Source organism: Pelophylax lessonae (assembly GCF_965119305.1).
Source record: "Pelophylax lessonae genome assembly, chromosome: 9".
Classification (NCBI taxonomy): Eukaryota; Metazoa; Chordata; class Amphibia; order Anura; family Ranidae; genus Pelophylax; species Pelophylax lessonae.
In genome coordinates, this window is record NC_138776.1 from 103,735,123 (window position 1) to 103,750,331 (window position 15,209).

At 42.0% G+C, this 15,209-nt stretch overlaps 1 protein-coding gene across 1 annotated transcript in view; it reads right to left on the reverse strand.

Moving 5' to 3' along the window:
• Positions 1-15,209, reverse strand: part of HTRA1 (HtrA serine peptidase 1) — a 49,378-nt gene that overhangs the window by 11,635 nt on the left and 22,534 nt on the right. Inside the window, exons 5-9 of the mRNA XM_082268057.1 lie at positions 10,577-10,771; positions 9,350-9,382; positions 6,332-6,446; positions 2,461-2,518; positions 1,994-2,089 (exon numbers count right to left, since the gene is read on the reverse strand). Of these exons, the coding sequence (XP_082124183.1) occupies positions 1,994-2,089; positions 2,461-2,518; positions 6,332-6,446; positions 9,350-9,382; positions 10,577-10,771 (497 nt within the window). The remainder of the gene's footprint in view (positions 1-1,993; positions 2,090-2,460; positions 2,519-6,331; positions 6,447-9,349; positions 9,383-10,576; positions 10,772-15,209) is intronic.

Sequence of the window (15,209 nt, forward strand, 5' to 3'; positions counted from 1 at the left end):
CATCACCGTGTGGTTCAGTATCACTATATGATTTATTGTGTTGGTTGTATACACTCTATGCCACGTTGTAAGCGCACTATTTCATTTTTTCACTGTTATTTTCACCTTTTCTAGTGCAGCTGCATATTATTTTAGTTAGCGCACCCTTATTCATCTTTTCATTCGTTAGTGTCAGATTGCCTGCCATACTATCACAGTCCCGCTATAATTCGCTTATCGCCATCATTACTAGTATAAAAATAAATAAATACAAATTCTCGTATCTATATACCATAGTTTGTTGACACTCATGGGCATCTGCAGGTAGGGGTAAGGCATTCACCCCCCCCCCCCTGGAATCTCAAATTCCCCTTTCAAGTGGTTAAGCCACTTTATACCATCCTGTCTGGTCGGTTTATAAATCCTGTGTGCCTGTGTGTCTGTGTATGTGTTTTTAAAAAAAAGTCCAGATTTTAGAGGGCCGAGCACCGCTCACGTGACCCGTCGGCTCTCTCCTCTCCCTATCTGACAGCTGCCTCCAGTGGGTGGGACTGAGGATTCCTCACTGATGTCAGTCGAGCGAGGAGGAGGAGGGGAGAAGGATAGAGGCGGCGGGTCACGTGAGCGGTGAGTGGCGCTCTGAAAACTTGTAAAGAATGGCTTATTTTTATAAAACACAGACACAGGGCCACACAGGATTATTAAACAGACTGTGAAACTTTAAATGAAACTACAGCAGCAGGAGGAGGGGGGGGGGCACTGACACAGGAGCAGACAGGCAGGGAGGGAGGAGGGAGAGAGGACAGAGGAGGACAGCGGATGATGGAGCCACGTAAACTGACCACAGTGTCAGGGCTCAGCAGCCATGTTATACTGTGGTCAGTTTACAGAGGGGAGGGTATAGCCAGGCAGGATCAGCTAGGTATTTTAGGTAATAGAAGGGGCCAAATTACAAAGAAAAGCACTGTTCTCTGTAACATGCTTTAAGGGAACAGGATCAATTTTTTTTTCGGCTAACAAATGCTTTAAAAATAAATCCTGCTGTTTGCTCTTTAAAAATAAATACTCAAAATAAGCCCCCGTTCACACTGGGGCGACCTGTGAGGCGACCTGGTCGCCTCACAGGTCGCCGCAGGTCGCCTCCCATAGGGAAGCTGCGGACCCGTTCTGATAGGAGCGACACAAGTCGCTCCGACTCAGAAAAAGGGTCCGGAGCTTCTTTGGGGCGACCAGGAGGCGACCGCCATAGACTTCAATGTTATGAAGTCAGTGGCGGCCACTCCGAGGTAGCGGCGCGCTGCTCGCACCGCGACCTCGGAGGTCGCGGTGCGAAGTAGCTTCGCCCCAGTGTGAACGGGGGCTAAGTTTAATGACTAAGCCCCTCCCCTTCATGACATTGTTGAAAAGGGGCGGAACATGGGGGACCTTAAAATGATGCCACCCCCCCCCCCTCCTGAAAAAAGTTCTCTGGACGCCCATGTTGACACTATAACTTTCGTGCAAACCAAGCAATAAACGCTTATTGGGATTTCTTTTTACCAAAAATTTGTAGCAGAATACATTTTGGCCTAAATTTGATTTTCTTTTAATTTTTTTAATGGGATATGTTTTAAAGCAGAAATTAAAAAACATTTTTTTTTTTTTTGGTCTTTTTTTCGTTTTAGAGCTAAAAAAAAAAAAAAGCCCAGTAGTGATCAAACACCACCAGAAGAAAGTTCTATTTGTGTGAAAAATAATTATATAAATTGAATTTGGGTACAGCATCGCATGACCATGCAATTGTCAGTTCAAGTAACGCAGTATCGAAAAGCAAAAAATGGCCTGGTCATGAAGAGGGGTAAATTTTCCAGATGGCAAGTGGCTAAAGAATGCTGCTAAGATGAAAAACATTCTTGCTTCTCATGTCACTCATAAATTTTACCCCCCATGGAAGCCTATCCAAAGCTGGTTTGTGCCTTTGTGTTGTATTTTACTGTAAGGAACAAAAAATAAGGACAGTTTAGGCTGTACTTACTCTTCTGCCGGTGTATCTGGAATCACTTCTACAATGTACGCTCCGGACGTCACATTAGGGAAATCCTTTAGCTGTTCCCTGAGCTCCTTCACTTTGCTGTAATGAGAGCAGTGTTACTTGCAGTGACAGTACAGCACATCAAGTGTCAGATCATGCACCAGTGACAGCATACCCTTCAATGTCAGTTACCTGGTGGGTAGAATACTCCGATATTTATGGTGTTATTTAATTTTGAAATTTCTCTTTTATTACATAGGGACCAATAAAACTGGAGCAATCTAAATAAAAATCTTGACAACCATGCAGTCGAGAGCTATCACATACCGCTTTGCATCGTAGCATAATTTGTAGTGACCAACAATTCAAATTATATTTGATTAGAAAATGAATAAAGAAAAATAATAAATGAATAAAAAAAATCATACAAAATGTTCCCTTAAAAGGTATTGTGTAATTGTTTATCTCACCCAGGACTCAGCGACAGCATCCTTATACCCAAGTATTTTTTCTTCTTAATTCCCTGACCTGCAAAATAGACTCCAGTTAGAACACACAAAAACACTGATTTAAAATGACATCTGAACTGTAGGGTCAGACAATCATAATATAGTTTGCTTATTCTGAGAGTACCCACACACAAATTCAAAGCACAAGTTGTATAGCAAATTGCCCAAGTGAAAGTGCATGTACAGATCCTTGAAAAAGTATTCATACGCCCTAAAATTTTCCAAATGTTGTCATGTTACATCCACCTTTGTGTAATTTAATTTCAGGTATGAATACAGCTGTTCTGTGAAGCCCTCAAAGCTTTGTTAGAAAATCTTACTGAACAAACAGCATCATAAAGGCCAAGGAGCACATCAGACAGGTCAGGGATAAAATTGTGGAGAAGTTTAAAGCAGGGTTAGGTTATAAAAAAATATTCCATGCTTTGAACATCTCACGGAGCACTGCTCAATCCACCATCCAAAAATGGAAAGAGTACAGAACTGCAAACCTACCAAGACATGGCCGTCCATCTAAACTGACAGGCCGGGCAAGGAGAGCATTAATCAGAAAAGCCGCCAAGAGGCACATGGTAACTTTGGAGGAGCTGCAGAGATCCACAGCTCAGGTGGGAGAATCTGTCCACAGGAAAACTATTAGTCGTGCACTCTACAAATCTAGCCTTTATGGGAGAGTGGCAAGAAGAAAGCCATTGTTGAAAGAAAGCCATAAGAAGTCTGATTTGCAGTTTGTGAGAAGACATGTGGGGACACAGCAAACATGTGGAAGAAGGTGCTCTGGTCAGATGAGACCAAAATTGAACTTTTTGGCCTAAAAGCAAAACGCTATGTGTGGCGGACAATGAACACTGCACATCACCCTAAACACACCATCCCCACCGTGAAACATGGTGGTGGCAGCATCATGTTGTGGGGAAGCTTTTCTTCAACAGGGACAGGGAAGCTGGTCAGAGTTGATGGGAAGATGGAGCCAAATACAGGGCAATCTCAGGAGAAAACCTGTTAGAGTCTGCAAAAGACTTGAGACTGGGGCGGAGGTTCAACTTCCAGCAGGACAACTATCCTAAACACACAGCCAGAGCTACAATGGAATAGATTTAGTTAGACTTGAAAATTGTTCACAGACGCTCTCCATCCAATCTGACAGAGCTTGAGCTATTTTGCAAATAATGGGCAAAAATGTCACTTTTTAGATGTGCAAAGCTGGTGGAGACATCCCCAAAAAGACTTGCAGCTGTAATTACAGTGAAAGGTGGTTCTACAAAGTATTGACTCAGGGGGTGAATACAAATGCACACCACACTTTTCAGATTTTTTTTTTTTTTTCTAAAAAATGTTGAAAACTATTTATCATTTTCTTTGTACTTCACAATTATGTGTCACTTTGTGTTGGTCTATCACATAAAATCCATTTACCTTTTTGGTTGTAACATGACAAAATGTGGAAAATTTCAATGGGTATGAATACTTTTTCAAGGCACTGTACATCCTAAGGGAATGTTATTAGGCTATTTCCTGTGCTGGTTGAATGTTTTTCATTGATTTATAATGGAATGTCATTATCTCACAAGTACTTTGACCCCCCTCATTTGAGCTAGCAGAAGATTAAAGACACTTACATCAATGAAAGGACTCCTTTGTTCCCCCCACAAGGGACAGGAACAGTGGGAGTTTATCTGGCCCCATATCTCCAAGAAACTCTCTTATATTTAGAGACTACAGTCATAGACTCTAGATACAACTTGCTAAGCTGTGTAAACTGTTTCTGTTAAGGGGGCTGTGGTGTCAGGAGGTTAAAGGGAGTAGTCTAACTCCACATTGGTCATTCTCCTACCCTTTTCTGACCTGCAGCCATAGACCTTGATTAGTTAATACTTGCTGTTTTATTGCTCTTCAATGGACTTTACTGATAAATAATTTCTTCATTCATATAAAGAGTATAACAACTTTATTTCTCTTATCTTATTCATTTGCTGTTGATTCTATTTACTGCAAAACCCTAAGTAAAACTTATCTGGTTTACTCCATATTTCTTTGCTGAAATGTCTGAGCCCAGGGTGTCAGAGTTATCCAGAGACTTGCAAGGTCAGGGCAACCATTGGGGTACAGTGTCTTTAATTAACCACTTGCCGACCACGGCAAGTACATACACTGCAGCGGTCAGCCCCGTGGAGGCAAAGTGACATATGGGTGAGCCAATAGGGGGCGATCGCGCGCCGCCGGAGGCGCGGTCCCGCCCCCGCTTGTTCACGGACACCTCTGTGCAAGAGACCGGTGGACCCGATGTCCACCGGTCACTCGCGATCGTCAGTTACAGAGGGAGAAAGGCAGGCGGCTAATTTAAACAAAGCCGCCTGTCATTCTTCCTTGTGTAACAGTAGAGATCATACGGTCCTGCTATGCAGGATCGTAGATCTCTGCTGTTACATGAAAAGCCACATCCCTGCACAGTAAGAAGCACGCCTCTAGGGACACACTTAGCCACTGCATCTCTAATAAAGTTAACCCCTTCCCTGCCAGTGTCATTTTTACAGTAACAGTGCATATGTATAGCACTGATTAATGTAGTAATGTCACTGGTAACCCCAAAAGTGTCAAAAATGTCAGTCAAGGGCCCGATCTGTCCGCCGCAATCTCGCAGTCCCGCAAAAAAAAAAATCGCAGATCGCCGCCATTACTCGTTAAAAAAAAAAAAACAACAAAAATAACAAAAAATTTTCTCTTTGTTAGTAAACGCAATAACTTTTGCGCAAACATATCAAAACACGCTTATTGCGATTTTTTATTACCAAACATATGTAGTAGAAAACAAATTGGACAAAAATGTTAAAAAATTTAGATTTTTACATTTGTTTTTGGGGAATTTCATATAAAAAAATGTGAAAAATATTGTTATTTTTGCAAAATTGTCGCTCTTTTTTTGTTTATAGCGCATGATCAAAAAATCGCACAGGTGATCAAATACCACCAAAAGAAAGCTCTGTTTGTGGGAAAAAAAGGACGTCAAATTCGTTTAGGTACAGCAATGCAAGACCACGCAATTGTCCGTTAAAGTCACGCAGTGCCGAATCGCAAAATAGGGCCTGGTCAGGAAGGGGGTAAAATCTTCCGGGGCTTAAGTGGTTAAGCAGCCCTCCCTGGGGTACCGCTACACTTGCAGGCAGGTACTAGAGCTATGTCTCCTTACACTGTGGACCAATAGAAACACACAACCCCATAGCTTAGACTCTGTTCTGCTAGTCACTCCTCCCCCCCTTCTCTAAGCCAATGGATCAACTCCAAATTGCACTGTCCACTGTTAATTCTATCCTGTAAAACCTGGAAATTCAGGGAAGCAACGGCACTACTGAAAGTTGTCAACTGCAGGTTCCTGGGTAACAATTTTAACAAATATTTTAACAAAGTTGACTAGGGGATGTATTTTTATTCTACTGAGTGTGTTAAGATACAAAAAAAAAAAAAAATCCGTTGAGGGTTTATTACTACTTTAATTGCTGCATGTGAGGTTCATCATTTAAACTAGACAGGTAAGCACTAAATCCACCTATTCATTTGCTTGTTGATTCAGTGTCTAAACATAAGTTGGTATAATTTGTGGACAAAGTGTTGATCTGACATCTGACAAATGATAGGTCACAACGTGTGTGGGACTGTTATTGATGAGCACTACGTTAATAACACCCCTTTAATAAACCTGCCCTTTGGTTTATTTACATTGAAGCCACAAGCCAGTAAATGGGTAGGCTGGCATGCTCTGTTTATACTGGGATGATAAAAAGGCAACTATTCACACATAAGCATACATAGGGAATGATAGCGGCTTCACATTCACCTGCGGATTGCCTGCTGTGTGACTCGGCAAGAAATTTACGTATTTTATCAGATGGGATAGCAAATGAGATGCCAGCAGTGACTTTCAGAGTGTTTATTCCGATCACTTCACCGTCCTGTGGTGAAAAGAGGAAAATGCCGGTTAATGAAGTGTGGTTGGCAAGCAGCGAGGAAACACTATCCCGCCTGATGGAAACATTTCTAGATGACAGCTTGCAAATTTTCAACTTCCAAAGAGCACGCCTTAATAGTACCAACGTTCAACGTGTCCCAAGTATGGTTGTGGTATGCAAGAATTAAACTGATGATTTATACATTGTGTCAAGTGATAGAATGGTCCTTAACTGGATTATAAACCATCACCTTGTAAAAGAACCCATTCAGTTTAAAATAGAAATGAAAGGCAAAAAATTTGTGTATAGATATAAAAAAAAAATACCTTTTTTAAAAAAGGATCAATACCTTTTTTCCTTTTTTTTATAAGTGATTACATTCCCTCTGTGCTCAGCTGGGGGAGGAGAAGCAACAGTACACTGATCTTCCCAGTGAATGGCTTTTCAGGAAAGGGGGGTATCACGACAAGTCTGATCATTGGAGGAGAGCAGGCTGAGTTTCCAGTACAGCTAGAGAACTGACCTGGCTGTGCTCTGCTGCTTAGTGTGTTCAGGTATTAATAGGAAAGCAGAGGGACTGACAGGAACACCAGGGATTTCACACAAAGGAAGCAATACAAAGAGAACAGGATACTTCTCATACAAGCACATGGTACAGCAGGCACTTATCAGGAATATGAAATGCTGGGTTTACATACTCTTTAAGTGTCCCACACCTTCCCTATCTGCCCTTTGTTGTCTGCTTTACTGTGAACTAAAGCCTTGTATCTGTGTTCCAGCTGTAAGTATGGAGGCATAACACCTAAATTGTCCACTCACAGCTTTAAAGCTGAATTCCAGGTATGGCAATTTTACATAGTTCTCTTGGTCCACCTTGCACCAGTGTAAATATGCATATACTATACCGGTGGGATCCCTCTGGAACCTGGAAGGCACTGTAGTAGGCACCGTTACCCCGGTGATCTTCACTAGCTTCTGGATTCCGTGCCCTGCTATGCCCTGCTGCATACTGAACACAGGAGGTTACTCTCCTGGCACAGGAACCCTTCAGAGAAAGCTTTGCATGCTCTCAATGAATACACAAAGTGTTCTCTAAATGAATGAGGTGGAGAAGGTGACATCATCATTCCACCTCTCCATCTCATCCAATCACACAATGTTTAGCATTTATTGGGCGGATACAAAGTGTGCTCTGAATGGTGCCCATGCCAAGCAAATTACCTCTTTTGTTAACAATGCAGCAGGACAGTCCCTCAGCACAAGACACAGAAGCTTGTGGAGTAGCAGTACCTACTATAGGGAGAAAACACTGCTCCAGGTGTATGATGGTAGCTTAGAGGTGGAATATTCCATAGAGTGCTAGCCCCGGCCCGCCTCCGTGGAAAACTTGTAAGAAAAGAAACGGCCACACATCCAGGAATTCCAATTGCCTTTAATTTCCAAAGTGATGACACCAAAGACACCAACATTGCTTAATCATTACCACTAATGATTAAGCACAAGATGTATGTGTGAAACGCGTCTACGTGACCCTATGTTTGTGTCTTTGGTGTCATCACTTAGTTATCACTTTGGAAATTAACGGCAATTGGAATTCCTGGATGTGCGGCCGTTTCTTTTCTTAGCAGTACCTACTATAATGATTTCCAGCTTTTAGAAGAATCCCACATGTATGATATATGCATACTCATATTGGTCCAAGCTGGATGCATGGTCCCAGCAACTCACGAACGAGTGCTTTATTCCCTACCCACACTTGTGCACTCTTCTCTGTTTTGCAGCTCAGCCTTCTGGGAGACTGAAGGAGAGCAGATTGTGCAAATGTGGGCAGGAAATTAAGCAGTGCGCACGTTGCTGAGTTGCCGGGGCCGTGCCTCTAATGCTTGGTATGTCCTGCTATTTGCAGGATGGAAAGGGAAGTGCAATGGAAAAGGCAGCTTGAAAAGTAAGCACATTTTTACAAAACAGAGGACTGCATAATACTGTACTGAGGATGCTGTAATACAAAGGGATTTTTTTGGAAAATGTAATTAAAGATGAACTAACCCCCTTAGTCACTGACTATCTACTGTACTATGGCTGCAGACTGACAATCTTATGTATCAGGGAAGGAAAAGGAAAAAGGAAGGGAGAAGTAGGGAAAAAAGGGAGGAAGGGGAAGGAAGGAAGGAAGGAAGGAAGGAAGGAAGGAAGGAAGGAAGGAAGGAAGGAAGGAAGGGTGTATTCGGTAAAAAAGGTAGGGGTGCTCAGAAAAGGAGATAAAGGGTGCTACATCATGAAAATCAGTCAAGAAGAAAGACTGAGCAGAATGCATAAATGGTGACAAGACTAATACAGAATTAAAACATTAGATGTGACCACAGGATCCATCAGGAAATGGTGAAACAGGTAGAGACACACCTAAGAAAAATACCTTTAGGACATAAATAAAGGTAGGAGCAGTTAGGAGGAAAATACAGATGGTGGTTGTGGAGAAACACAGGGCTTACAATGTTTTTTTAAGTTAGTCATACCATCAGAGGTAATCATTTTACTCCATTAATCTTTATTTTCTGCCTCCCACTAAAAAAGTTTCAACACTTCAAACGCATGACGATTTTCTGTCCGGATTTACTTTACTAAAATTATCGCCATGTCAGTGGGCTGGAAACTTTAATTCCCCCCGGTGACTAAACGTCCACAAAGTTTAGATCTATTGAACTTTTACATGTGTTTCAAGGGTTAGTCAGTCAGTAACACCACCACCCTCTGAAAGTCTTGCCAACCACAGATCTGAGTCATACAGTAATGTAATGTCAGTACAGCTAACCTCCTGCCAGGCTCTATCAGTCAACGTGTTCTGACAGCACATCATGACTCTACACAAAGAACCAGTACCTGCAGGCAGGGAGGACATGAGCTCTTACCAAGTTCACAAGAGGTCCTCCTGAGTTTCCATACTGAAAGACAAACAAACACTTACAGTTAGTGCTGTCTCGGTTATTACCTACTTATTTTCTTTTAGAGCATTCAGAATCAGACAGATATGTTTTTCAGAAACAAACCCAATAGTGCTGTATATAGAGACACACAATTGTCAACATTTATTTGGACTAATTCTGTCTTGTCACCAGCCATCTAATATTATCTTAAAAGTTTAACACCATATTTTAAAACACCCAGAATGTTCCTTTATTTACAAAGTTACCCTCATTGAACTTCACAAAACATTGGGTTCCAAATAGAGCATTGAAGCTAAGTAGCCTTAGACACTCGCCAGTATGAATTTTCTCAAGGTTTGATCTTCTGCCAATCACTATATGCATTGAACTGTGGCAATATACCTCCTTCTGTTTTTAAGGTCAGCAGCATAATTTGGAATGCATTACACAGTCCACCGGTCAGCTGCCTTCAGAGAAAGAAGGATGCATGTTACACAGTCTAATTGTGTGACTCCTCTTTACAGCCCCTGCACCCTCTTCATTGTTGAATTTCCCTGCAGGTGTGCACTGATGTCTGGACTGGGTAGCACCAAAACGATAAACCAAAATTGTCAGACAGTCTTTTGGTGCTGTCACCTCTTAAACTGCTATAACAATCAATGATAACCTCACAGTAAATACAAAAGATCCTGAAAACTGGTGCTTTTTGCATAAAACATATCAGCTATATCAGATCTAAGACCTTTGGAGTTGATAAGGTTACAGAAGTAATGGCATTGGTGCTAATGGTAATGCCAAGTTTGGGACAAAAGCTGTACTAAATGGGGTATTAAATAATGAGATGTAGTAGAAATAAAATGGGCAGAGGCTGAACATACTACAATTCTTGTCCTGTGATTTCCAGATGTGGAGAGGTTGACCAGGGAGCCCCACAGCAAGTGGGTATGCAAAGTGTAAGAAATGGAAAACAAACAGTTTATTTGTGTAGGAGCCTGTTACAATCTACTGCTGTTTGGCATGGTCACGTCAAAGAATATATAGAATTTTCTCACCTTGAACTAGGAGTGAAAATGTGAAAAGATGTGCATTTGTCAGGTTACAATAAAATCACTAATATATATTACAAAGAAAAGGAAAAAAAAAAATTTTCAGACTCATAATTAACATGTTATGACAAATGCTAAGGAGGTGCAATTAATATGAGACACTTACATTTATGATAGCATCAGTTTGGATGTATTCCATATCAGAGTTCCTCAGGCCCAGTTCTTTCCCACCACGTTGTGCCGTGCTCACAATACCTGTTGTGACAGTATTCTGCAAAGAGAATGGACTTCCAATGGCCACAACAAACTCACCAGGGCGGAGATCTTCTGATCGACCCAATAGCAGCACAGGTAGCTTCCCCTGTGGAAAATGCAACACAAAGAAGATGAAAATGGCACACTTGTGGGACATCTTTTCTCAAAACTAGACCATTCTGTTTCTTTTTCCATTTTTCCCTTACTTTTCCTTTCCTCTTTCTTCTCTATCCTATTAGCTTGGTTCCTTGATTAATTGGGACAAGGCAAACTGCTATGGACGGTCTCTTTACAGTTCATTTTCTCCCATGCTGTTCTGTAATGTGCGGAGTGCTGACGATCACCATTTTGAAACAATTTATTTGACACGGGATGTTATACATTGGGATCGCTGTGCATATGTATGGAACACTCTTGAACATTATTGCCATGTTTGTACAATGTTGCCGTAACCTTTTTATATGGCTTGTTGGCTGTTCCAATTTCCTACTTTTATATGTTCATTTGTAAAATCTTTAATAAAAACTATTGAACATTAAAACTAGACCATTCTGGAAGTCATAAATGTTTTGGTTCCTAAAGAGATTAAAGAAATATTCAGGAAAGGAAAACTGTTGAACTATGAATGGAAATTCTATTTGACAAAAAATAAAAGAGATAAATGACTGAAGAAGGGGATACAGCGAGAAGAAGCTGGGGAGAAAATGATGGCACCGGTGAGGGGCCTCATGGATATCAAAACATTGGAGCATAGGTAAGTATTCTTTTCTTTGCTTCTGCTTTAACTGTTGATGGAAATAAAATATTTATCATGGACAGTAGTAGTAGTTTTGTTGTTTCAAGTGCACTAATATGACTACAAACACCTTGAGGAATCAATAGATAAGCCGAGCACTGGGGACAATTGTGCCCATCTTTTAGGACCCCAAAAGCCAGGGGAAGTCTGAATTGTAAATGGACATTTCTTGAAGGAGCTTCGCCAGGTGTTTTCCACTCAGTTGCTTTATTAGGACAGGCAAGCAACATTATGTATGGTATATACAGATGGACACACTGTTATTAAGTTTAATTTTTTTGACAATTGAGGAGAGATAGGAGGGCACTTTATAACTTGTATCACTCCCTGCCATCTTATACCTAAGGGAGATAACTGTCTGGGTGAGTGGTTCCCAAATTTGGCCATCTCTTGTGGGACTGGATGTGTGTGTGTTTAAAAGGTATGGTCAACATATTTTAATCTGGTTGGTGTGTAATGCCTTGCTGAATGAAGTATGGTTGCCCTCTGATTTTATGCCGTACAAAACATGTCTAGAGTGTCTACTATAGCCCCATGAGTGTGTGACTTTGAAAAAGTACATTGCTTTTTTTTTTCCCCTTTAAATAATATTGCCCCTACCTTAATCTGTAGCTAGGGGATGCACTGTGTAGTTAGTGCCACATTTCTTCTTAATGCTTTAGCCTCCATTCATAACATGTACTGTACTCTGCTGGAGCTAGACACACTATGATTTTTTGACCCATCTGATGTTCATCTGTTATGATCTGGCACAAGTTTTGGATTAGAGCTCTCTACGATCTGCAAAATGCCATTTGGATTGAGTTACTGTTTGCCAAGCTAATGGGACTGTGCGTTAAGCTAATCCACCACAACTGAATCAGTTATAGAGATCAAACTTTCAGTGCTTAAATTGCAGAAGCAGAACATCAAATTTTCTAGAAAATAGCCTATGCATTAAAGGGCCCCCAGTAGATATTAAAAATATGCGCAGCTTGGTAAAATACTTTTTAAAGTGATATTAAAGTCTTGTTTTTTTTTTTTAAATAACAAACATGTTATATTTACTTGCTCTGTGCAGTGGTTTTGCACAGGGCAGCCCTAAACATCCTCTCCTCGCGTCCATCACAGGTGCTCCTGGCCCCTCCCTCCTGCCGAATGTGCCCATAGCAAGCAGCTTGCAATGGGGGCACCCAAGCTGAGCCACTGCTCTGTGTGTCCATTCAGACATGGAACCGCCCTACCCCCTCTTTTCCCTTTTTCCCTGTCTCAGCAAATGAGGAGGGAGAGTCCCAGACAGCCGATGCTCTCATGCAACATCGCTGGATCGAGATGAGGCTCAGGTAATTATTAGGGGGGGCTGAGGGGTGCTGCTGCACACAGAAGGTTTTTATCTTAATGCATAGAATTCATTCAAATGAAAAAAAAACTTCTGCCTTTAGAAACACTGTATTGTTTTATCTGTAGGCTCCTATTTAGCAACTCCCAAGTACGGACTTGTTGCTAGGACATGAAAATCATTGGATATTCAGTCTCAGGATTGTAGGAATGAAAACCAATGATTTTGCATCCTAGCAACAAATCAGGATATGGGGGTTGCTTCTGAGGGGACCCAAATGGCCTACGAGTAAAACAAATTAAAATGGTTGTAAACCTCAGAAATAAAATATGAGCAAAGCATATCCCTCCATAATCCCTCCATAGTGTGTACTTGGCTCAATTAAAATCACTATGGTTAAGTTTGTTAAAACTGGTGCACACAGAATCTTGTACAGCTGTGCAAAGTAACCAATCAGCTTCTAGGTATTAGCCCTTGTTCACACTGCCATGGCTTCGATAACAGAAGTCAAAGCAAGTAGTGTTGAAGTCCATGATTCCATTACCATTAATGTGGTGCAACTTGTCATGCAACTATGAACTCTCAAGTTTCATGACAAGTCACGGCAGTGTGAACCGGGGCTTAGCCCTGGTTCTCTTTGATTCTACTTTGAAATTGTGCTACTTCAGCTGAAGTAGCAGGTCAGTGCGATTTCAGGTGCTACTCGATAGACATCTGTATAGCTTCATGCACAGATGTCTATTGAAGCCAAACCCAAAATCGGCAAAAATCGCGCAGGAACTACTTCTGCAAATCGATGTGGCACCGCAAAGTTGGCGTTGCACCGATTGGAAAGGTGCCATTGTCGGCAATAGGCTCCAACTTGTCATGCAATTTGACTTGCCAAATCAATTAATTGAGCAAGCTAAATTTAGACGCTGATTGGTTAATATGCATGGCTGCACCAGATTCTGTGAGCATCATTTTTAGTAAATCTCCCCCTAAGTGTCATTTCGGTCTGCTGCTTCATTCCTTTGCTATAAGCATGAGTCACTTCTGACAAGTTTTCCTGACACCAAGAGAAAAGGGGTCACAGGGGAGGGATCTCCAGCTGATTGACAGCTTCAGCTCTGTTCCTGTGTGCTGTGTGAAGGGGTGTGTGTCACTTGCCTCCAATCAGCTTTCAGAGCTCTCCTTACTGAGCTCTGCAGTGTGGAATCTCAGCTCTCTGGACCCTTTTTTTTTTTTAATGCTCAGACAAGCTTTATAAATTCAGCACTTTGAACAGATGTAGAGAAGAGAAAACTGCAGATAGGTACACCTTGTGTAGGAGGATTTGTTTCATCTATCACCTGAGGTCAGTCACCTGAGGTCAGTCACTGCACTGGGTATATGTGAGGGTGTACAACCACTTTAATGTGGAGTTCCACCCTAAATTTATACTTACCTCCATCTTCTCGCTCCGGGTCACCTGAAAAACAAATGGATAATCGCAATTTTTTTTTTTTTTTTACTTACCTCGTTAAGAAGAAAATATACTTACCTTACCTTCCTCTTCCTCCCCTCGGCGGCCGCGGCGAGTCATCACTTCCTGGCATGCAATGATTCCTGGGAGCTGAACATCATCGCTCCCAGGAATCAATGCGCCTGCACCGGCCCCGACGTCAGTTCCGGTGCAGGCACCGTTATACCTTGCTAAACAGCTTCTGGGCATGCCCAGAAGCTGTGCAGGGATGACGCTGAGGCACCGGAAGTGACGGCGGGCCGGTGCAGTGCATCGTGGGACCGAAGACGACGGAAGAGGACACAGAAGAGGATCGCGCTGGCTTCAAGCTGCCCACACCTGAGATGGCAGCGCTGGAGAAGACATTTTCAAGGTAAGTATTTCTTCTTGCAGGTAAGTGCAACCCGGGACAGTTCAGAGGCTAGCCATTGTGGAATGCACTAGCCCTGACTGTCCCGGGGGTATTTTTATTAAAAAAAACTTTCACTGGTTGGAACTCCGCTTTAATGATCATTTTTTAAAGCTGCACAGATTTCTAATATCTACTGGGGCCCCTTGACTGCATAGGCTTTTTTTCTGGCAAAGGTGAACTTAGCTTTTAGACTGGGTTTACAATGGTGGGATACGGGAAGCCCTGTGAATGCTGTGCAGGTTCCTGCATCGCAGCTGAATCGCAGATGGTTCACACTGACATCTGTGAACTGCTGTGGGTGTCAATGTGAAGTTAATGACACCCCCAGATTGGCTCGCAGATCGCAGTGCAAACTGTGAAATGATACAGGAATCGGATCGCATAAGTGTGAACACCCATGCGATCCTATTCCAATGCGCACCAAAAAAAGGGTCATGCTCCATTTTGGTCTGAATGTGATGCGAATGCAGCCATACAAACTCTATGGCTAAATTCGCATTGCACAGACATAGCATGTAATCTGCACAGCAATGCT